General features: G+C 42.0%; 1 protein-coding gene across 1 annotated transcript in view; it reads left to right on the plus strand.

Moving 5' to 3' along the window:
* Positions 1 to 25,747, plus strand: part of LOC147701255 (uncharacterized) — a 282,557-nt gene that overhangs the window by 224,528 nt on the left and 32,282 nt on the right. The window contains 4 exon segments of the mRNA XM_086929324.1: positions 115 to 352; positions 3,517 to 4,734; positions 13,198 to 14,415; positions 23,485 to 24,702. Of these exon segments, the coding sequence (XP_086785450.1) occupies positions 115 to 352; positions 3,517 to 4,734; positions 13,198 to 14,415; positions 23,485 to 24,702 (3,892 nt within the window).

The raw sequence follows: 25,747 nt of genomic DNA on the forward strand, positions 1-25,747 counted from the left end.
ATGGAAACAGGCAGTGGTAACCCCCTACTAAAGAAGCCCTCTCTGGACCCAACAATCCCGGCCCACTTTAGGCCCATATCTCTTCTGCCCTATCCCATAAAATTTTTGGAAAAGGCTGTCAGTAGGTCTCTGTCAAGCTATCTAGAAGATAACTTCCTACTGGATAAGGACCAGTTTGGATTCCGTCCAGGCCATGGGACAGAAACTGCATTGGCAACCATGTTGGACACCTTGAGAATGCGTGCCGACAGTGGCAATTCATCAGTACTAGTACTGCTGGATATGTCGACCGCATTCGACACGATTAGCCATGCAGTTTTGCTAAGGAGGTTGTGGAATCTGGGCGTGAAAGGTAAGGCCCAGCAATGGCTACAATCCTACCTGCTGGGCAGACAACAGGTAGTGACTTTGGCTCCGTTTGCTTCCCCTAAATCCCAGGTCCACCATGGAGTGCCACAGGGCTCGTCAATCAGCCCGATCCTTTTTAATATATATCTGCAGCCCCTGATCCCCATTATAAAATCGCACGGATCGATTTAATCAACTATGCTGATGACACCCAGTTGGTGTTCTCCCTGGAAGGGAAGCATGCGGTGACCATGGATACTCTCCAGCGATGCATGGGAAAGGTCTCTGGCTGGCTTAATGCAAATTCCCTCCAATTCAACGAGGGGAAAACTGAGGTAGTCTACTGCTCGCCGGCCAAATTGAGTCAGCAACTACCTTGTGAGATCAGGCTCTCGCCGGGAGCCGACCCCTGCATCCCAGTTAAGACCGTGCGGAACCTGGGAGTATTGTTTGACGAAAACCTTCAACTGGTATCGCAAACTGATAAAGCAATTAGTGTCTGATTTGGCCTTCTAAAAGCGCTCAGACAGATTCTCCCTCTTTTGCCTGAAGAGACCCGACCTCTGGTGGTAAGGAGTGTAATCTTGGCTAGACTCGATTACTGGGTGCCCCTTTATACATCTTGCAGAGGCTCCAGAGAGTTCAGTCGTTCGCGGCCAAGTTGGCACTCAACAGACCTCGTGGCTCTTCTTCCACAATGGCGTTAAGAGATCTACACTGGTTGCCAATAAGAGACAGAGTCACATTCAAATCCTTATGTATTGTTTATAGAGCGCTACATAGCATGGGTCCTCTTCCATTGCAGAAAAGACTCACATGGTATAAGCCCACTCGGTCTCTGCGCTCCTCCAGTCTAAGGCTGGCAGCCACCACCAGAGTCAGACGTTCCAGGATGGGAGGCAGAGCCTTCTGTACAGTAGCGTCCAGACTATGGAATGAGCTGCCCCAGAACATTAGGCAAGTTGACTCCTTGATAGGCTTCAGGAAGAGCCTAAAGACGTGGCTATTTGCAAAAGTCTGAAATCCCGGCGTCTATCATCCAGCTTTCTAATCTGTTAATTCCATCTGACTAGTTTTCTCTTCCAAAGCGCCAGGATACCCGCAGGGTGACAGTTGCGCTATATAGGAACTATATACAATACAATACAATACAATTTAGCATTACTGATTTAGACATGCAACATTTAAAAATTGGTCATTTCTCTGCTCTGACCTCTCACTGCTCTGTGTGCCTGCTGCCTGACTCCAATACACATCTGGGCTTGGTGACAGCTACACTTTGTGCATTCCCTCTAGACAGCCACAAACACAGGACGGTTAGGTGTGTCTGAATACTCTGCTGCAATTTTAAGACCCTTCTAGGGCAGGAGGTGAGGAGGGAGCCGGCACTTACAGCTGAATAGCAGTGTACTGTTTGAACACAAACGGCCGAGTAGACCCTACTGATAGTCTAGGGACAGGGGTGGGATGAAAGGACATCTGTGCACTTCAAAGACCCTTCATTGAAAAAAATCCACAATTTAGAGGCATTGCTCTGCCAACTAGGCACCCCATTTCTGACAGTTATATAACACTTTCCAAGTACTGCTCTGCTATTTATTAAATAACTGTATTAATAACTGTGTTAATCTTGACCTACATTAGGTGATCTCTTTACTCTCAGGTTTCTCTTAACCACAACTGCACTTCTGGTGCATGGGCTGCCCCCTTGTTAAATGAAGTGTCTCCGAATGAAACATGGAACTCTATTGCTTGATCTTGGATATAACTCAATAGACAAATGCTGCAATTCTCAATTTCCACCATGTCCGGTGTAAATAAGTAGAACATTTGGTAAACAGTGAGTCAGGATGGGTTTCTATTATGGTCCTTTATTTTTACCTCTCTTTCATATGTTTTAAAAACCAAGTGCACTATAGACTGAGCTGGAATCCCAATGATGTTGTCGTCAACAATCCTATCTAGCGCCCACCCTTGGTGATGCATATTCCTCAAGACATATCCATTGCTTGCTGGCTTCCTAACCTGAATCTAATTAGTCCTAACCTTGGTGTGTTTTAAAAGAAGACAAAAACAAGTTGATACACCTTAACTTTCCTGCTTTATGTTTTTTGGATACTTTGGCCTACTTGTAAAAGCATGAAAAGTATTATAATGGCAATGGTCAGCATAGTTGAGCTACCACCTTTTCGGATTAACGGTTTGGTCATTAAACATGCCTGTGCTTCTGTGTTGTTGCACCATTAACATTCTCATTAAAGTAATCATAAACTTGTGCCCACTCATGTGAAGTCACAAACACAAAATCAAAATAGCAATAATGTACATCCCACATTGTAGTGCCACTGGACATCATACAGAAAAAGTATTTATATGTATGTAACAGACTAACATATAGCTGAAGTTTATCATTTGATTCTGGGGCCTTTTTCCTTTTAACTTTCCAGGTTAAGTAGTTCGTATTTTTAGTTTGCATTTGGGTGAATAAAGTCCTTGTTTTGAAATCACTGGTTTTGTCACCTCTCAATACTATTACTTCGTAAACCTCTTTTTATGGTTATCTCTCACAGTCAAGAGATACTCGTCAAGCCTAAAAATAAAGAACAGACAAACTAGTAAAGAAATTAATTAAAAGATGATGTAATAAACAAGTAAGAAATGACCAGGACACAGTGCACGAGTCATGTTTTATTTATTGCGAATTCAACTCCTCTGCTGAGAACTAGGATGCATCATTTCAGCAAGGGTTGGAATTTCGAGGATATAGGTTGTGCTACAATGAATGTATCCCTAAGCAGTGCAGTTGGTTTCTTACAATAATACTGCTTCACACATACAGCTCGTATTGAAAGGTCCCGAAATAAAATGCAAAGTCATTCTATGCTAAACATGAAAAACATGATGGAAAAATTAAATGAGGGCATGGAATGCCATTATTGGCAAATGCCAAGACAGATATTCTATGGTTGGTATCAGTCTTCAGTACACAGTGAGGAAAATAACTTTGGACTCAAGTGCAGCCCAGAGTAATTAGAGGGGACTGAGTTTTCATCACTCATTCAATCCAGCACTTTTTTGTTTTTCTTAATAATTTTCCTGATAAATCATACTCTATATTTTACAATTGAGATGGATAGGCTAGTGATGATGTGATTTATTTTTTTCTAGGTGAAAAGTCGCCAACCCCTGTGGGGAAGGACTTTGTTATTCCCACCCCAACAATCCATGATGAGAAGAATCCAGTGAAGTTTGAGTTCCAAATCACGGCCCAAGAGCCAACCACTGTCACCATCATCTATGAACCTGCCAATTTAAAGAAAGAGGTGACCCTACAAAAGGGGCAGACAACCACCATCACAATCAATATTCCTCCTGGGATGCTGCTGAAACATACTGCCCCATTCATCATTACATCGGAAAGTTCAATATCACTCACAGTTATTATCCACGTAGGCTCCCGTGTTGAGACCATTAAACCTGTTCCTCTGCAAAAACAAGGAGTTGAGTATTATGTGCTGACACCTCCTGGGAAATCAGGCGATGATGATAAAGAATTTTCAATTGGCAACTTCCAAAATCCAAACAATGTTGACATCTACCCGACTGTAGCTGTGGTTTTTGAAGGCCAAACTTACAAACCTGGACGTAAAATTGCTGTCTCCCTCAAACGTTTTGAGGTAATCCGCTTGAAAAGCAAAGACAATTTGTCAGGCACCCGAATCATTGCCACAAAACCCATTACAGTACTCAGTGGCTATAGCAGTCCTGAGTCAGTCACGCCATCCTACCAAGTCTCCACCCCTCTATATCCCGTCACCCAATGGGGGCAAAATTTCTACTTCACTTCATTGGCAATTACGGGAAATACTGACATGGTGTTTGTTGTCGCGTCCAAGCCTACTAATATACAGTTTCAAGTAGGAGACCACAAGCAAAGTCAAACTTTGAAGGCAGGAGAGGTAATCCAGATTGGAATACCAGAATTCACCACTATCTTCATCACAGCCAATCAACCGGTCCAGGTGACATATTACTGCACAGCAGGGAAAATTGGAGCCAGGTTTTATGAAAGCTTCTTGCTCAACATTCCAGACGAATCGGAATATCGCCCCAAGTATACATTTACAAGTAACCCCACTTTGGAAAAGAATCGGGCAATCCTCATAGTAAAAATATCCGCAGTGCCTCTAATTACCTTTGATGGAAAATCACTTTCTAATATTGAGTGGAAACCAATCCCTGGAACACAATACTCCATAGCAATATATGATTTTGGCAACAAGCCTACCACCCACGTGGTGGAAGCTCCTGGAATGCATTTTGGACTTGTGATTATCGGTTTTCCAAAGCAGCCTGCCATTGAAGAGCCAGAAAGACCCACTAGTGGTAAATTCAATTTTATATTATCATTTTTTCAGTGTTTTATGATAAGTATTGTTCACCAAGTAGTATTCTAACCACTATCCTGGAATGTAATTTTAGAAAAGCAATAGTGCTAATGGTGTGTGTTTATCATTAATTGTTTCTGTTGTAATATCTCATCAAAAGCACTGCATAGTGACCTTTGAGCTAAATAGAACTGTTTGATGGGAAAACAACACAGTGCTACTACTATATACAGCCAGATAGGCTTTAACTAACATACTAAGCCATTCCATTGGGGTACAGTAAATTAAATCAGTGCTGATGAAATACCCATTTGTTTCGGATGGAAAGTTTATAACTGCTGGTATACATAGCAAAACGTACTAGAGGCTTCTCTGAGAAACATGGCATTTGCATGCTTCATTTAGACTTGAGAACTACACTTATGTATGTATGTTATTATTAGACCGGTTATCATTAGAGTGGTTTTGCCCTAAACAGGTTGCCTGCTTACCTCCTCTTTCTACTGATTATCTTTGCTGGCCTTAAAACTCAGAGGACCTTACCTTTGCTGAGCAGGGCTAAAGTGCATGTGCTTCTTTCCTCAATTTGGTAATATTGGTATATAAACAACAGGCATATTTAAGTTACTTGTAAGTCCCTTGTAGAGTGGAATACCATACACTAAGGGCCTGCACGCTAAATGCCACTAGTGGTCCTACAGCACTGATTGTGCCACCCACAAAACTAGCCTTTCAAACCTATCTCAGGCCTGCCACTGCAGGGCCTTTGTGTGCAGTTTACTTCCACTTAGAATTGGCAATGAAAAACCCTTTGCCAAGCCTAAACCTCCCCTTCAATTAAACATAAGTCACCTATAATGTAGGCAATAGGTGACCCATAGGGCAGTGCACTGTGTAACTAAAAGGTATGACATGTGCTTTTACGTTTTCCATGTCCTGGAGTGAAAATCAACTCATTTTTTTTCACTACCGTGAGTGAGGTCTACTTCTCTCGTAGTTTACATTGAGAATTTCTCAATACACTTTTAAGTTGTAATTCCTGATTTGAAAGGATGATTCATGTTTTATAAATTTGGAATGGTAATGATAAATCCTCATTATAAATCCTCTTTACTGGTAAAGTTGGCTTTAGGCTTCTTGGAAGGTGAAAGTCCCTGACTGAAACGCTGAGTGCTAGTTGTGCTCGCACAAGCTTTACGCTGGATTTTTAATGACAAATATCTTGTTGCTGCTAAAATAGTACTGTTACCATTAGGGACAGGATTTTAAAATTTACAGGAGGAAATTGAGTATTGTGGTTGTTTTAATATAAAATACCTTCTGCGTCTGGTAGAACTTACGCCCTCTCACCCGCACTATAAAAGCACTTAAAACGCACTCCGCTGCTTTAGTGGGATTTGGGACTCGGGGAAAACTACTTACCACTGCGCCATCTTTGTTAGCGCTCTAGTGGTTGGCCTGCCTGCAACTGCCTGTCTATTTAGGGAGGGTAGTGCCGGCGCGCGATCATCTTGGAAGGTGACAGTCCCTGACTGAAACGCTGCGTGCTAGTTGTGCTCGCACGAGCTTTACGCTAGATTTTTAATGTCAAATATCTTGTTGCTGCTAAAATAGTACTGTTACCATTAGGGACAGGATTTTAAAATTTACAGGAGGAAATTGAGTATTGTGTTTGTTTTCATATAAAATACCTTCTGCGTCTGGTAGAACTTACGCCCTCTCACCCGCACTATAAAAGCACTTAAAACGCACTCCACTGCTTTAGCGGGACACAGGACTCGGGGAAAACTGTTTACCACTGCGCCATCTTTGTTAGCGCTCTAGTGGTTGGCCTGCCTGCAACTGCTTGTCTATTTAAACAGACCAATACAGGCGCACAGCGAATGCGCACAGCGAAGCGCCGGAGATGCGCCAGAGATAAGCCCGTCTGCGCCCGTCCGCGTATCGGCCGAGCTCAGCGCTAAGAATGCTGCTGGCTTAAGGTATTCCAGGGAGTCCCTGCTGAGTATAGGAGAGAGGATAAAGGGTGGGCCTCAAAAAGATGGGCCACAGCCCTCCGTTACACTGGGGTGTGGGCTGATTAATAGCCGATCCCTGGTTAAACACCACCAGGAGGTGGCAAACATGTTAGAAAACATGGATTTAGACGTCCTTTTTATCACGGAGACATGGACGAGTGTGAACTCCTCGGTAGAGCTGGGCCTTGCTTGCCCGGACGGGTATAAGATGTTTCACAAACCCAGGTCCCAGGGAAGAGGAGGAGGGGTTGGGGTGATATTCAAGGATAAGTGGGACCTTTCTCCCTACAAGTTGATGATGTTGTAGGTATAGAACTACTGGGGTTCTCCCTACAAACACCTAAAGGAAGGATGCTTACTGGCATGATCTGCTATAGGCCACCAGGCCTGGCTACACAGTACCAAGCACTCTATGACACTATCGCTGCCCTCGCGCTGACCCACTCTAGATTGCTGCTCCTAGGGGATTTTAACCTATGGGACAATGGGCCCCTAGGGAATCACCTGAAGGACTTACAGCATATATGTGGGAACTGGGGTCTAGACCAGCTGATACTGGAACCAACTCACTCAGGTGGACATGCACTGGATTTGGTATTCGCAAACCGGACGGAGACTAAGGTGATTGATACCTTACCTCAAAGCTGGAACGACCACTTCCTGATCCATTTTCAGATCACTGTACCTATTCAAGGGAATGGAAACACCTGCCCTGTAACTTATCGCAAGCGACGGGACTGATCTAAACTATCTATAAATAAAATAAATCCCACTTTTACCAGTAAAACTCTCTTTGACCCCGGGGGCTCTGTGGACCGGAACTATCAGGTCTACTGCAATCATATCATAGACACCCTGGATAAGATTGCTCCTCTGAAAAATATAAAGAACAGAAGGAAACCCTCGGCCCCTTGGTTTAGCGAGGAGCTGAAAACCCTGCGCAATCGGTGCAGACAGGCAGAAAGGAAGTTGCGAAGACTGTGGGCCCGATTCACAGAATGATCTTAAGACTCAATCATAAACTTACTACTGGTTTGGTATTCACAGATTGCACTTACTACTTTTGGAATTCACAGAATGAACTTACTACTTTTGCCATTCACAGAATGCACTTACTACTTTTGGTATTCACAGAATGAACTTACTCATTTCGGTATTCACAGAAGTTAGGACTCCTAACTTTAGGACTCCTAAATGCATTCTGTGAATACCGAAAGTCTTAAAATTAGGATTTTTCTCAATTTAGTAGTAGTAAAGTTAGGACTCCTGACTTTAGGACTCCTAAATGCCTTCTGTGAATACCGAAAGTCCTAAAATTAGGATTTCTCTCAATTTAGTAGTAGTAAAGTTAGGACTCCTAACTTTAGGACTCCTAAATGCCTTCTGTGAATACCAAAAGTCGTAAAATTAGGATTTTTCTCAATTTAGTAATAGTAAAGTTAGGACTACTAACTTTAGGACTCCTAAATGCCTTCTGTAAATACCGAAAGTCTTAAAATTAGGATTTTTCTCAAAAACTTTACTACTACTAAATTGAGAAAAATCCTAATTTTAAGACTTTCGGTATTCACAGAAGGCATTTAGGCGTCCTAAAGTTAGTAGTCCTAACTTTACTACTACTAAATTGAGAAAAATCGTAATTTTAGGACTTTTGGTATTCACAGAAGGCATTTAGGAGTCCTAAAGTTAGGAGTCCTAACTTTACTACTACTAAATTGAGAAAAATCCTAATTTTAAGACTTTCGGTATTCACAGAAGGCATTTAGGAGTCCTAAAGTTAGGAGTCCTAACTTTACTACTACTAAATTGAGAAAAATCCTAATTTTAAGACTTTTGGTATTCACAGAAGGCATTTAGGAGTCCTAAAGTTAGGAGTTCTAACTTTACTACTACTAAATTGAGAGAAATCCTAATTTTAGGACTTTCGTTATTCACAGAAGGCATTTAGGAGTCCTAAAGTTAGGAGTCCTAACTTTACTACTACTAAATTGAGAGAAATCCTAATTTTAGGACTTTCGTTATTCACAGAAGGCATTTAGGAGTCCTAAAGTTAGGAGTCCTAACTTTACTACTACTAAATTGAAAAACATCCTAATTTTAGGACTTTTGGTATTCACAGAAGGCATTTAGGAGTCCTAAAGTTAGGAGTCCTAACTTTACTACTACTAAATTGAGAAAAATCCTAATTTTAAGACTTTCGGTATTCACAGAAGGCATTTAGGAGTCCTAAAGTTAGGAGTCCTAACTTCTGTGAATACCGAAATGAGTAAGTTCATTCTGTGAATACCAAAAGTAGTAAGTGCATTCTGTGAATGCCAAAAGTAGTAAGTTCATTCTGTGAATACCAAAAGTAGTAAGTGCAATCTGTGAATACCAAAACAGTAGTAAGTTTAGGATTGAGTCTTAAGTTCATTCTGTGAATCGGGCCCTGTATTTAGAGTCTGATAAACGGTTGCTAAAGATAGAGCAGGCTATATATAAAGGGGCCATTGCTAAAACAAAGTCGCTCTTCTATGCCACTACCATACTCCAATCACCTAATAGTACCAAAACACTCTTTAACATCATAAGAGACCTGTCTAACCCGGCCTGCATGAGCAATGAGGTGGTTGCAACTCAAAAACTGTGCGACGAAATCGCCGTCTTCTTTGAAGAAAAGATTGCTAAAATTGTGGGGGGACTTGCCCAGGGTAAGGCTAGCAGCCACGATTTATCACCTCAGACGGTTGAGGAGGAACCACGGGTAGTACCATCTATGGAGAGCTTTCCATCTCTTACAGAGGAGCTCTTTACCAGCCTGGCGCTTGGTATATCCTCAGGGTCCCTGCTAGATCCGCTTCCCCATAGGATCTGGAAGGAGCATGGCCCGGAACTCTTCCCCTGGCTGCATTTGATCTACCGCCAATCCCTGGAGTAAGAAGTAGTACCTGATATATGGAAACAGGCAGTGGTAACCCCCCTACTAAAGAAGCCCTCGCTGGACCCAACAATCCCGGCCCACTTTAGGCCCATATCTCTTCTGCCATATCCCATAAAAATTTTGGAAAAGGCTGTCAGTAGGTCTCTGTCAAGCTATCTAGAAGATAACTGCCTACTGGATAAGGACCAGTTTGGATTCCGTCCAGGCCATGGGACAGAAACTGCATTGGCAACCATGTTGGACACCTTGAGAATGCGTGCCGACAGTGGCAATTCATCAGTACTAGTACTGCTGGATATGTCAGCCGCATTTGACACGGTTAGCCATGCAGTTTTGCTAAGGAGGTTAGAGAATCTGGGCGTGAAAGGTAAGGCCCAGCAATGGCTACAATCCTACCTGCTGGGCAGACAACAGGTAGTGACTTTGGCTCCGTTTGCTTCCCCTAAATCCCAGGTCCACCATGGAGTGCCACAGGGCTCGTCGATCAGCCCAATCCTTTTTAATATATATCTGCAGCCCCTGATCCCCATTATAAAATCGTACAGGATCGATTTAATCAACTATGCTGATGAAACCCAGTTGGTGTTCTCCCTGGAAGGGAAGCATGCGGTGACCATGGATACTCTCCAGCGATGCATGGGAAACGTCTCTGGCTGGCTTAATGCAAATTCCCTCCAATTCAACAAGGGGAAAACGGAGGTAGTCAACTGCTCGCCGGCCAAATTGAGTCAGCAACTTCCTTGTGAGATCAGGCTCTCGCCGGCAGCCGACCCCTGCATCCCAGTTAAGACCGTGTGGAACCTGGGAGTATTGTTTGACGAAAACCATCAACTGGTATCCCAAACTAATAAAACAATTAGTGTCTGCTTTGGCCTGCTAAAAGCGCTCAGACAGATTCTCCCTCTTTTACCTGAAGAGACCCGATCTGTGGTGGCAAGGTGTGTAATCTTGGCTTGACTCGATTACTGGGTGCCCCTTTATACATCTTGCAGAGGCTCCAGAGAGTTCAGTCGTTCGCGGCCAAGTTGGCACTCAACAGACCTCGTGGCTCTTCTTCCGCAATGGCATTGAGAGATCTACACTGGTTGCCAATAAGAGACAGAGTCACATTCAAATCCTTATGTATTATTTATAGAGCGCTACATAGCATGGGTCCTCTTCCATTGCAGGAAAGACTCACATGGTATAAGCCCACTCGGTCTCTGCGCTCCTCCAGTCTAAGGCTGGAAGCCACCACCAGAGTCAGACGTTCCAGGATGGGAGGCAGAGCCTTCTGTACAATAGCGTCCCGACTATGGAATGAGCTGCCCCAGAACATTAGGCAAGCCGACTCCTTGATAGGCTTCAGGAAGAGCCTAAAGACGTGGCTATTTGCCAAAGTCTGAAATCCCGGCGTCTATCATCCAGATTTCTAATCTGTTAATTCCATCTGACTAGTTTTCTCTTCCAAAGCGCCAGGATACCCGCAGGGTGACAGTTGCGCTATATAGGAACTATATACAATACAATACAATACAATTTAGCATTACTGGTCTAGACATGCAACATTTAAAAATTGGTCATTTCTCTGCTCTGTCACTCACTGCTCTGTGTGCCTGCTGCCTGACTCCAATACACATCTGGGCTTGGTGACAGGTACACTTTGTGCGTTCCCTCTAGACAGCCACAAACACAGGACGGTTAGGTGTGTCTGAATACTCTGCTGCAATTTTAAGACCCTTCTAGGGCAGGAGGTGAGGAGGGAGCCGGCACTTACAGCTGAATTGGCAGTGTACTGTTTGAACACAAAGGGCCGAGTAGACCCTACTGATAGTCTAGGGACAGGGGTGGGATGAAAGGACATCTGTGCACTTCAAAGACCCTTCATTGAAGAAATCCACACTTTAGAGGCATTGCTCTGCCAACTAGGCACCCCATTTCTGACAGTTATATAACACTTTCCAAGTACTGCTCTGCTATTTATTAAATAACTGTGTTAATAACTGTGTTAACCTTGACCAACATTAGGTGATCTCTTTACTCTCAAGTTTCTCTTAACCACAACTGCACTTCTGGTGCATGGGCTGCCCCCTTGTTAAATGAAGTGTCTCCAAATGAAACATGGAACACTATTGCTTGATCTTGGATATAACTCAATAGACAAATGCTGCAATTCTCAATTTCCACCATGTCCGGGGTAAATAAGTAGGACATTTGGTAAGCAGTGAGTCAGGATGGGTTTATATTTATTTTTACCTCTCTTTCATATGTTTTAAAAACCAAGTGCACTATAGACTGAGCTGGAATCCCAATGATGTTGTCGTCAACAATCCTATCTAGCGCCCACCCTTGGTGATGCATATTCCTCAAGACATATCCATTGCTTGCTGGCTTCCTAACCTGAATCTAATTAGTCCTAACCTTGGTGTGTTTTAAAAGAAGACAAAAACAAGTTGATACACCTTAACTTTTCTGCTTTATGTTTTTTTGATAGTTTGGCCTACTTGTAAAAGCATGAAAAGTATTATAGTGGCAATGGTCAGCATAGTTGAGCTACCACCTTTTCGGATTAACGGTTTGGTCATTAAACATGCCTGTGCTTCTGTGTTGTTCCACCATTAACATTCTCATTAAAGTAATCATAAACTTGTGCCCACTCATGTGAAGTCACAAACACAAAATCAAAATAGCAATAATGTACATCCCACATTGTAGTGCCACTGGACATCATACAGAAAAAGTATTTATATGTATGTAACAGACTAACATATAGCTGAAGTTTATCATTTGATTCTGGGGCCTTTTTCCTTTTAACTTTCCAGGTTAAGTAGTTTGTATTTTTAGTTCGCATTTGGGTGAATAAAGTCCTTGTTTTGAAATCACTGGTTTTGTCACCTCTCAATACTACTACTTCGTAAACCTCTTTTTATGGTTATCTCTCACAGTCAAGAGATACTCGTCTAGCCTAAAAATAAAGAACAGACAAACTGGTAAAGAAATTAATTAAAAGAAGATGTAATAAACAAGTAAGAAATGACCAGGACACAGTGCACGAGTCATGTTTTATTTATTGCAAATTCAACTCCTCTGCTGAGAACTAGGATGCATCATTTCAGCAAGGGTTGGAATTTCGAGGATATAGGTTGTGCTACAATGAATGTATCCCTAAGCAGTGCAGTTGGTTTCTTACAATAATACTGCTTCACACATACAGCTCGTATTGAAAGGTCCCGAAATAAAATGCAAAGTCATTCTATGCTAAACATGAAAAACATGATGGAAAAATTAAATGAGGGCATGGAATGCCATTATTGGCAAATGCCAAGACAGATATTCTATGGTTGGTATCAGTCTTCAGTACACAGTGAGGAAAATAACTTTAGACTCAAGTGCAGCCCAGAGTAATTAGAGGGTACTGAGTTTTCATCACTCATTCAATCCAGCACTTTTTTGTTTTTCTTAATAATTTTCCTGATAAATCATACTCTATATAGTTTACAATTCAGATGGATAGGCTAGTGATGATGTGATTTTTTTTTTCTAGGTGAAAAGTCGCCAACCCCTGTGGGGAAGGACTTTGTTATTCCCACCCCAACAATCCATGATGAGAAGAATCCAGTGAAGTTTGAGTTCCAAATCACGGCCCAAGAGCCAACCACTGTCACCATCATCTATGAACCTGCCAATTTAAAGAAAGAGGTGACCCTACAAAAGGGGCAGACAACCACCATTGCAATCAATATTCCTCCTGGGATGCTGCTGAAACATACTGCCCCATTCATCATTACATCGGAAAGTTTAATATCACTCACAGTTCTCATCTACATAGGCTCCCGTGTTGAGACCATTAAACCTGTTCCTCTGCAACAACAAGGAGTTGAGTATTATGTGCTGACACCTCCTGGGAAATCAGGCGATGATGACAAAGAATTTTCAATTGGCAACTTCCAAAATCCAAACCGTGTTGACATCTACCCGACTGTAGCTGTGGTTTTTGAAGGCCAAACTTACAAACCTGGACGTAAAATTGCTGTCTCCCTCAAACGTTTTGAGGTAATCCGCTTGAAAAGCAAAGACAATTTGTCAGGCACCCGAATCATTGCCACAAAACCCATTACAGTACTCAGTGGCTATAGCAGTCCTGAGTCAGTCACGCCATCCTACCAAGTCTCCACCCCTCTGTATCCCGTCACCCAATGGGGGCAAAATTTCTACTTCACTTCATTGGCAATTACGGGAAATACTGACATGGTGTTTGTTGTCGCGTCCAAGCCTACTAATATACAGTTTCAAGTAGGAGACCACAAGCAAAGTCAAACTTTGAAGGCAGGAGAGGTAATCCAGATTGGAATACCAGAATTCACCACTATCTTCATCACAGCCAATCAACCGGTCCAGGTGACATATTACTGCACAGCAGGGAAAATTGGAGCCAGGTTTTATGAAAGCTTCTTGCTCAACATTCCAGACGAATCGGAATATCGCCCCAAGTATACATTTACAAGTAACCCCACTTTGGAAAAGAATCGGGCAATCCTCATAGTAAAAACATCCGCAGTGCCTCTAATTACCTTTGATGGAAAATCACTTTCTTATATTGAGTGGAAACCAATCCCTGGAACACAATACTCCATAGCAATATATGATTTTGGCAACAAGCCTACCACCCACGTGGTGGAAGCTCCTGGAATGCATTTTGGACTTGTGATTATCGGTTTTCCAAAGCAGCCTGCCATTGAAGAGCCAGAAAGACCCACTAGTGGTAAATTCAATTTTATATTATCATTTTTTCAGTGTTTTATGATAAGTATTGTTCACCAAGTAGTATTCTAACCACTATCCTGGAATGTAATTTTAGAAAAGCAATAGTGCTAATGGTGTGTGTTTATCATTAATTGTTTCTGTTGTAATGTCTCATCAAAAGCACTGCATAGTGACCTTTGAGCTAAATAGAACTGTTTGATGGGAAAACAACACAGTGCTACTACTATATACAGCCAGATTGGCTTTAACTAACATACTAAGCCATTCCATTGGGGTACAGTAAATTAAATCAGTGCTGATGAAATACCCATTTATTTCGGATGGAAAGTTTATAACTGCTGGTATACATAGCAAAAAGTACTAGAGGCTTCTCTGAGAAACATGGCATTTGCATGCTTCATTTAGACTTGAGAACTACACTTATATATGTATGTTATTATTAGACCGGTTATCATTAGAGTGGTTTTGCCCTAAACAGGTTGCCTGCTTACCTCCTCTTTCTACTGATTATCTTTGCTGGCCTTAAAACTCAGAGGACCTTACCTTTGCTAAGCAGGGCTAAAGTGCATGTGCTTCTTTCCTCAATTTGGTAATATTGGTATATAAACAACAGGCATATTTAAGTTACTTGTAAGTCCCTTGTAGAGTGGAATACCATACACTAAGGGCCTGCACGCTAAATGCCACTAGTGGTCCTACAGCACTGATTGTGCCACCCACAAAACTAGCCTTTCAAACCTATCTCAGGCCTGCCACTGCAGGGCCTTTGTGTGCAGTTTACTTCCACTTAGAATTGGCAATGAAAAACCCTTTGCCAAGCCTAAACCTCCCCTTCAATTAAACATAAGTCACCTATAATGTAGGCAATAGGTGACCCATAGGGCAGTGCACTGTGTAACTAAAAGGTATGACATGTGCTTTTACGTTTTCCATGTCCTGGAGTGAAAATCAACTCATTTTTTTTCACTACCGTGAGTGAGGTCTACTTCTCTCGTAGTTTACATTGAGAATTTCTCAATACACTTTTAAGTTGTAATTCCTGATTTGAAAGGATGATTCATGTTTTTTAAATTTGGAATGGTAATGATAAATCCTCATTATAAATCCTCTTTACTGGTAAAGTTGGCTTTAGGCTTCTTGGAAGGTGACAGTCCCTGACTGAAACGCTGAGTGCTAGTTGTGCTCGCACAAGCTTTACGCTGGATTTTTAATGACAAATATCTTGTTGCTGCTAAAATAGTACTGTTACCATTAGGGACAGGATTTTAAAATTTACAGGAGGAAATTGAGTATTGTGGTTGTTTTAATATAAAATACCTTCTGCGTCTGGTAGAACTTACGCCCTCTCACCCGCACTATAAAAGCACTTAAAACGCACTCCGCTGCTTTAGCGGGATTTGGGACTCGGGGAAAACTACTTACCACTGCGCCATCTTTGTTAGCGCTCTAGTGGTTGGCCTGCCTGCAACTGCCTGTCTATTTAGGGAGGGTAGTGCCGGCGCGCGATCATCTTGGAAGGTGACAGTCCCTGACTGAAACGCTGCGTGCTAGTTGTGCTCGCACGAGCTTTACGCTAGATTTTTAATGTCAAATATCTTGTTGTTGCTAAAATAGTACTGTTACCATTAGGGACAGGATTTTAAAATTTACAGGAGGAAATTGAGTATTGTGTTTGTTTTCATATAAAATACCTTCTGCGTCTGGTAGAACTTACGCCCTCTCACCCGCACTATAAAAGCACTTAAAACGCACTCCACTGCTTTAGCGGGACACGGGACTCGGGGAAAACTGTTTACCACTGCGCCATCTTTGTTAGCGCTCTAGTGGTTGGCCTGCCTGCAACTGCTTGTCTATTTAAACAGACCAATGCAGGCGCACAGCGAATGCGCACAGCGAAGCGCCGGAGATGCGCCAGAGATAAGCCCGTCTGCGCCCGTCCGCGTATCGGCCGAGCTCAGCGCTAAGAATGCTGCTGGCTTAAGGTATTCCAGGGAGTCCCTGCTGAGTATAGGAGAGAGGATAAAGGGTGGGCCTCAAAAAGATGGGCCACAGCCCTCCGTTACACTGGGGTGTGGGCTGATTAATAGCCGATCCCTGGTTAAACACCACCAGGAGGTGGCAAACATGTTAGAAAACATGGATTTAGACGTCCTTTTTATCACGGAGACATGGACGAGTGTGAACTCCTCGGTAGAGCTGGGCCTTGCTTGCCCGGACGGGTATAAGATGTTTCACAAACCCAGGTCCCAGGGAAGAGGAGGAGGGGTTGGGGTGATATTCAAGGATAAGTGGGACCTTTCCCCCTACAAGTTGATGATGTTGTAGGTATAGAACTACTGGGGTTCTCCCTACAAACACCTAAAGGAAGGATGCTTACTGGCATGATCTGCTATAGGCCACCAGGCCTGGCTACACAGTACCAAGCACTCTATGACACTATCGCTGCCCTCGCGCTGACCCACTCTAGATTGCTGCTCCTAGGGGATTTTAACCTATGGGACAATGGGCCCCTAGGGAATCACCTGAAGGACTTACAGCATATATGTGGGAACTGGGGTCTAGACCAGCTGATACTGGAACCAACTCACTCAGGTGGACATGCACTGGATTTGGTATTCGCAAACCGGACGGAGACTAAGGTGATTGATACCTTACCTCAAAGCTGGAACGACCACTTCCTGATCCATTTTCAGATCACTGTACCTATTCAAGGGAATGGAAACACCTGCCCTGTAACTTATCGCAAGCGACGGGACTGATCTAAACTATCTATAAATAAAATAAATCCCACTTTTACCAGTAAAACTCTCTTTGACCCCGGGGGCTCTGTGGACCGGAACTATCAGGTCTACTGCAATCATATCATAGACACCCTGGATAAGATTGCTCCTCTGAAAAATATAAAGAACAGAAGGAAACCCTCAGCCCCTTGGTTTAGCGAGGAGCTGAAAAGCCTGCGCAATCGGTGCAGACAGGCAGAAAGGAAGTTGCGAAGACTGTGGGCCCGATTCACAGAATGATCTTAAGACTCAATCATAAACTTACTACTGGTTTGGTATTCACAGATTGCACTTACTACTTTTGGTATTCACAGAATGAACTTACTCATTTCGGTATTCACAGAAGTTAGGACTCCTAACTTTAGGACTCCTAAATGCATTCTGTGAATACCGAAAGTCTTAAAATTAGGATTTTTCTCAATTTAGTAGTAGTAAAGTTAGGACTCCTGACTTTAGGACTCCTAAATGCCTTCTGTGAATACCGAAAGTCCTAAAATTAGGATTTCTCTCAATTTAGTAGTAGTAAAGTTAGGACTCCTAACTTTAGGACTCCTAAATGCCTTCTGTGAATACCAAAAGTCGTAAAATTAGGATTTTTCTCAATTTAGTAATAGTAAAGTTAGGACTACTAACTTTAGGACTCCTAAATGCCTTCTGTAAATACCGAAAGTCTTAAAATTAGGATTTTTCTCAAAAACTTTACTATCCTAAACTTAGGAGTCCTAACTTTACTACAACTAAATTGAGAGAAATCCTAATTTTAGGACTTTCGTTATTCACAGAAGGCATTTAGGAGTCCTAAAGTTAGGAGTCCTAACTTTACTACTACTAAATTGAAAAACATCCTAATTTTAGGACTTTTGGTATTCACAGAAGGCATTTAGGAGTCCTAAAGTTAGGAGTCCTAACTTTACTACTACTAAATTGAGAAAAATTCTAATTTTAAGACTTTCGGTATTCACAGAAGGCATTTAGGCGTCCTAAAGTTAGTAGTCCTAACTTTACTACTACTAAATTGAGAAAAATCGTAATTTTAGGACTTTTGGTATTCACAGAAGGCATTTAGGAGTCCTAAAGTTAGGAGTCCTAACTTTACTACTACTAAATTGAGAAAAATCCTAATTTTAAGACTTTCGGTATTCACAGAAGGCATTTAGGAGTCCTAAAGTTAGGAGTCCTAACTTTACTACTACTAAATTGAGAAAAATCCTAATTTTAAGACTTTCGGTATTTACAGAAGGCATTTAGGAGTCCTAAAGTTAGGAGTCCTAACTTTACTACTACTAAATTGAGAAAAATCCTAATTTTAAGACTTTCGGTATTTACAGAAGGCATTTAGGAGTCCTAAAGTTAGTAGTCCTAACTTTACTACTACTAAATTGAGAAAAATTGTAATTTTACGACTTTTGGTATTCACAGAAGGCATTTAGGAGTCCTAAAGTTAGGAGTTCTAACTTTACTACTACTAAATTGAGAGAAATCCTAATTTTAGGACTTTCGTTATTCACAGAAGGCATTTAGGAGTCCTAAACTTAGGAGTCCTAACTTTACTACAACTAAATTGAGAGAAATCCTAATTTTAGGACTTTCGTTATTCACAGAAGGCATTTAGGAGTCCTAAAGTTAGGAGTCCTAACTTTACTACTACTAAATTGAAAAACATCCTAATTTTAGGACTTTTGGTATTCACAGAAGGCATTTAGGAGTCCTAAAGTTAGGAGTCCTAACTTTACTACTACTAAATTGAGAAAAATCCTAATTTTAAGACTTTCGGTATTCACAGAAGGCATTTAGGAGTCCTAAAGTTAGGAGTCCTAACTTTACTACTACTAAATTGAGAGAAATCCTAATTTTAGGACTTTCGTTATTCACAGAAGGCATTTAGGAGTCCTAAAGTTAGGAGTCCTAACTTTACTACTACTAAATTGAAAAACATCCTAATTTTAGCACTTTTGGTATTCACAGAAGGCATTTAGGAGTCCTAAAGTTAGGAGTCCTAACTTTACTACTACTAAATTGAGAAAAATCCTAATTTTAAGACTTTCGGTATTCACAGAAGGCATTTAGGAGTCCTAAAGTTAGGAGTCCTAACTTCTGTGAATACCGAAATGAGTAAGTTCATTCTGTGAATACCAAAAGTAGTAAGTGCATTCTGTGAATGCCAAAAGTAGTAAGTTCATTCTGTGAATACCAAAAGTAGTAAGTGCAATCTGTGAATACCAAAACAGTAGTAAGTTTAGGATTGAGTCTTAAGTTCATTCTGTGAATCGGGCCCTGTATTTAGAGTCTGATAAACGGTTGCTAAAGATAGAGCAGGCTATATATAAAGGGGCCATTGCTAAAACAAAGTCGCTCTTCTATGCCACTACCATACTCCAATCACCTAATAGTACCAAAACACTCTTTAACATCATAAGAGACCTTTCTAACCCGGCCTGCATGAGCAATGAGGTGGTTGCAACTCAAAAACTGTGCGACGAAATCGCCGTCTTCTTTGAAGAAAAGATTACTAAAATTGTGGGGGGACTTGCCCAGGGTAAGGCTAGCAGCCACGATTTATCACCTCAGACGGTTGAGGAGGAACCACGGGTAGTACCATCTATGGAGAGCTTTCCATCTCTTACAGAGGAGCTCTTTACCAGCCTGGCGCTTGGTATATCCTCAGGGTCCCTGCTAGATCCGCTTCCCCATAGGATCTGGAAGGAGCATGGCCCGGAACTCTTCCCCTGGCTGCATTTGATCTACCGCCAATCCCTGGAGGAAGAAGTAGTACCTGATATATGGAAACAGGCAGTGGTAACCCCCCTACTAAAGAAGCCCTCGCTGGACCCAACAATCCCGGCCCACTTTAGGCCCATATCTCTTCTGCCATATCCCATAAAAATTTTGGAAAAGGCTGTCAGTAGGTTTCTGTCAAGCTATCTAGAAGATAACTGCCTACTGGATAAGGACCAGTTTGGATTCCGTCCAGGCCATGGGACAGAAACTGCATTGGCAACCATGTTGGACACCTTGAGAATGCGTGCCGACAGTGGCAATTCATCAGTACTAGTACTGCTGGATATGTCAGCCGCATTTGACACGGTTAGCCATGCAGTTTTGCTAAGGAGATTAGAGAATCTGGGCGTGAAAGGTAAGGCCCAGCAATGGCTACAATCCTACCTGCTGGGCAGACAACAGGTAGTGACTTTGGCTCCGTTTGCTTCCCCTAAATCCCAGGTCCACCATGGAGTGCCACAGGGCTCGTCGATCAGCCCAATCCTTTTTAATATATATCTGCAGCCCCTGATCCCCATTATAAAATCGTACAGGATCGATTTAATCAACTATGCTGATGAAACCCAGTTGGTGTTCTCCCTGGAAGGGAAGCATGCGGTGACCATGGATACTCTCCAGCGATGCATGGGAAACGTCTCTGGCTGGCTTAATGCAAATTCCCTCCAATTCAACAAGGGGAAAACGGAGGTAGTCAACTGCTCGCCGGCCAAATTGAGTCAGCAACTTCCTTGTGAGATCAGGCTCTCGCCGGCAGCCGACCCCTGCATCCCAGTTAAGACCGTGTGGAACCTGGGAGTATTGTTTGACGAAAACCATCAACTGGTATCCCAAACTAATAAAACAATTAGTGTCTGCTTTGGCCTGCTAAAAGCGCTCAGACAGATTCTCCCTCTTTTACCTGAAGAGACCCGATCTGTGGTGGCAAGGAGTGTAATCTTGGCTTGACTCGATTACTGGGTGCCCCTTTATACATCTTGCAGAGGCTCCAGAGAGTTCAGTCGTTCGCGGCCAAGTTGGCACTCAACAGACCTCGTGGCTCTTCTTCCACAATGGCGTTGAGAGATCTACACTGGTTGCCAATAAGAGACAGAGTCACATTCAAATCCTTATGTATTATTTATAGAGCGCTACATAGCATGGGTCCTCTTCCATTGCAGGAAAGACTCACATGGTATAAGCCCACTCGGTCTCTGCGCTCCTCCAGTCTAAGGCTGGAAGCCACCACCAGAGTCAGACGTTCCAGGATGGGAGGCAGAGCCTTCTGTACAATAGCGTCCCGACTATGGAATGAGCTGCCCCAGAACATTAGGCAAGCCGACTCCTTGATAGGCTTCAGGAAGAGCCTAAAGACGTGGCTATTTGCCAAAGTCTGAAATCCCGGCGTCTATCATCCAGATTTCTAATCTGTTAATTCCATCTGACTAGTTTTCTCTTCCAAAGCGCCAGGATACCCGCAGGGTGACAGTTGCGCTATATAGGAACTATATACAATACAATACAATACAATTTAGCATTACTGGTCTAGACATGCAACATTTAAAAATTGGTCATTTCTCTGCTCTGTCACTCACTGCTCTGTGTGCCTGCTGCCTGACTCCAATACACATCTGGGCTTGGTGACAGGTACACTTTGTGCGTTCCCTCTAGACAGCCACAAACACAGGACGGTTAGGTGTGTGAATACTCTGCTGCAATTTTAAGACCCTTCTAGGGCAGGAGGTGAGGAGGGAGCCGGCACTTACAGCTGAATTGGCAGTGTATTGTTTGAACACAAACGGCCGAGTAGACCCTACTGATAGTCTAGGGACAGGGGTGGGATGAAAGGACATCTGTGCACTTCAAAGACCCTTCATTGAAGAAATCCACACTTTAGAGGCATTGCTCTGCCAACTAGGCACCCCATTTCTGACAGTTATATAACACTTTCCAAGTACTGCTCTGCTATTTATTAAATAACTGTGTTAATAACTGTGTTAACCTTGACCAACATTAGGTGATCTCTTTACTCTCAGGTTTCTCTTAACCACAACTGCACTTCTGGTGCATGGGCTGCCCCCTTGTTAAATGAAGTGTCTCCAAATGAAACATGGAACACTATTGCTTGATCTTGGATATAACTCAATAGACAAATGCTGCAATTCTCAATTTCCACCATGTCCGGGGTAAATAAGTAGGACATTTGGTAAGCAGTGAGTCAGGATGGGTTTATATTATGGTCCTTTATTTTTACCTCTCTTTCATATGTTTTAAAAACCAAGTGCACTATAGACTGAGCTGGAATCCCAATGATGTTGTTGTCAACAATCCTATCTAGCGCCCACCCTTGGTGATGCATATTACTCAAGACACATCCATTGCTTGCTGGCTTCCTAACCTGAATCTAACACCTAACCTTGGTGTTTTTTAAAAGAAGACAAAAACAAGTTGATACACCTTAACTTTCCTGGTTTATGTTTTTTGGATACTTTGGCCTACTTGTAAAAGCGTGAAAAATATTATTGTGGCAATGGTCAGCATAGTTGAGCTAGCACCTTTTCGGATTAACGGTTTGGTCATTAAACATGCCTGTGCTTCTGTGTTGTTCCACCATTAACATTCTCTTTAAAGTAATCATAAACTGGTGCCCACTCATGTGAAGTCACAAACACAAAATAAAAATAGCAATAATGTACATCCCACATTATAGTGCCACTGGACATCCTACAGAAAAAGTATTTATATGTATTTATATGTATAGCTGAAGTTTATCATTTGAATCTGGGGCCTTTTTGCTTTTAACTTTCTAGGTTAAGTAGTTTGTATTTTTAGTTCGCATTTGGGTGAATAAAGTCCTTGTTTTGAAATCACTGGTTTTGTCACCTCTCAATACTACTACTTCGTAAACCTCTTTTTATGGTTATCTCTCACAGTCAAGAGATACTCGTCTAGCCTAAAAATAAAGAACAGACAAACTGGTAAAGAAATTAATTAAAAGAAGATGTAATAAACAAGTAAGAAATGACCAGGACACAGTGCACGAGTCATGTTTTATTTATTGCGAATTCAACTCCTCTGCTGAGAACTAGGATGCATCATTTCAGCAAGGGTTGGAATTTCGAGGATATAGGTTGTGCTACAATGAATGTATCCCTAAGCAGTGCAGTTGGTTTCTTACAATAATACTGCTTCACACATACAGCTCGTATTGAAAGGTCCCGAAATAAAATGCAAAGTCATTCTATGCTAAACATGAAAAACATGATGGAAAAATTAAATGAGGGCATGGAATGCCATTATTGGCAAATGCCAAGACAGATATTCTATGGTTGGTATCAGTCTTCAGTACACAGTGAGGAAAATAACTTTAGACTCAAGTGCAGCCCAGAGTAATTAGAGGGACTGAGTTTTCATCACTCATTCAATCCAGCAGTTTTTTGTTTTTCTTAATAATTTTCCTGATAAATCATACTCTATATAGTTTACCATTCAGATGGATAGGCTAGTGATGATGTGATTTTTTTTTTTTCTAGGTGAAAAGTCGCCAACCCCTGTGGGGAAGGACTTTGTTATTCCCACCCCAACAATCCATGATGAGAAGAATCCAGTGAAGTTTGAGTTCCAAATCACGGCCCAAGAGCCAACCACTGTCACCATCATCTATGAACCTGCCAATTTAAAGAAAGAGGTGACCCTTCAAAAGGGGCAGACAACCACCATCGCAATCAATATTCCTCCTGGGATGCTGCTGAAACATACTGCCCCATTCATCATTACATCGGAAAGTTTAATATCACTCACAGTTCTCATCTACATAGGCTCCCGTGTTGAGACCATTAAACCTGTTCCTCTGCAACAACAAGGAGTTGAGTATTATGTGCTGACACCTCCTGGGAAATCAGGTGATGATGACAAAGAATTTTCAATTGGCAACTTCCAAAAACCAAACCGTGTTGACATATACCCGACTGAAACTGTGGTTTTTGAAGGCCAAACTTACAAACCAGGAAGTAAAATCGCTGTCTCCCTCAAACCTTTTGAGGTAATCCGCTTGAAAAGCAAAGACAATTTGTCAGGCACCCGAATCATTGCCACAAAACCCATTACAGTACTCAGTGGCTATAGCAGTCCTGAGTCAGTCACGCCATCCTACCAAGTCTCCACCCCTCTGTATCCCGTCACCCAATGGGGGCAAAACTTCTACTTCACTTCATTGGCAATAACGGGAAATACTGACATGGTGTTTGTTGTCGCGTCCAAGCCTACTAATATACAGTTTCAAGTAGGAGACCACAAGCAAAGTCAAACTTTGAAGGCAGGAGAGGTAACCCAGATTGGAATACCAGAATTCACCACTATCTTCATCACAGCGAATCAACCGGTCCAGGTGACATATTACTGCACAGCAGGGAAAATTGGAGCCAGGTTTTATGAAAGCTTCTTGCTCAAAATTCCAGACGAATCGGAATATGGCCCCAAGTATAGATTTACAAGTAACCCCACTTTGGAAAAGAATCGGGCAATCCTCATAGTAAAAACATCTGCAGTGCCTCTAATTACCTTTGATGGAGAATCACTTTCTAATATTGAGTGGAAACCAATCCCTGGAACTCAGTACTCCATAGCAATATATGATTTTGGCAACAAGCCTACCACCCACGTGGTGGAAGCTCCTGGAATGCATTTTGGACTTGTGATTATCGGTTTTCCAAAGCAGCCTGCCATTGAAGAGCCAGAAAGACCCACTAGTGGTAAATTCATTTTTATATTTCAGTTTTTTATGATAAGTATTGTTCACCAAGTAGTATTCTTACCACTATCCTGGAATGTAATTTTAGAAAAGCAATAGCGCTAATGGTGTGTGTTTATCATTAATTGTTTCTGCTGTAATGTCTCATCAAAAGCACTGCATAGTGACCTTTGAGCTAAATAGAACTGTTTGATGGGAAAACAACATAGTGCTACTTCTATATACAGCCAGATTGGCGTTAACTAACATACTAGGGCATTCCATTGGGGTACAGTAAATTAAATCAGTGCTGATGAAATACCCATTTGTTTCGGATGGAAAGTTTATAACTGCTGGTATACATAGCAAAAAGTACTAGAGGCTTCTCTGAGAAACATGGGATTTGCATGCCTCATTTAGACTTGAGAACTATAGTTATATATGTATGTTATTATTAGACCGGTTATCATTAGAGTGGTCTTGCCCTAAACAGAATGCCTGCTTACCTCCTCTTTCTACTGATTATCTTTGTTGGCTTTAAAACTCAGAGGACCTTACCTTTGCTGAGCAGGGCTAAAGTGCATGTGCTTCTTTCCTCAATATGGTAATATTGGTATATAAACAACAGGCATATTTAAGTTACTTGTAAGTCCCTTGTAGAGTGGAATACCATACACTAAGGGCCTGCACCCTAAATGCCACTAGTGGTCCTACAGCACTGATTATGCCACCCACAAAACTAGCCTTTCAAACCTATCTCAGGCCTGCCACTGCAGGGCCTTTGTGTGCAGTTTACTTCCACTTAGGATTGGCAATTGAAAACCCTTTTCCAAGCCTAAACCTCCCCTTTAATTAAACATAAGTCACCTATAAGGTAGGCAATAGGTGACCCATAGGGCAGTGCACTGTGTAACTAAAAGGAAGGACATGTGCTTTTACGTTTTCCATGTCCTGGAGTGAAAATCAACTCATTTTATGTTTCACTACTGTGAGTGAGGTCTACTTCTCTCGTAGTTAACATTGAGAATTTCTCAATACACTTTTTTTAAGTTGTAATTCCTGATTTG

Source organism: Lissotriton vulgaris, chromosome 7 (assembly GCF_964263255.1).
Source record: "Lissotriton vulgaris chromosome 7, aLisVul1.2, whole genome shotgun sequence".
Classification (NCBI taxonomy): Eukaryota; Metazoa; Chordata; class Amphibia; order Caudata; family Salamandridae; genus Lissotriton; species Lissotriton vulgaris.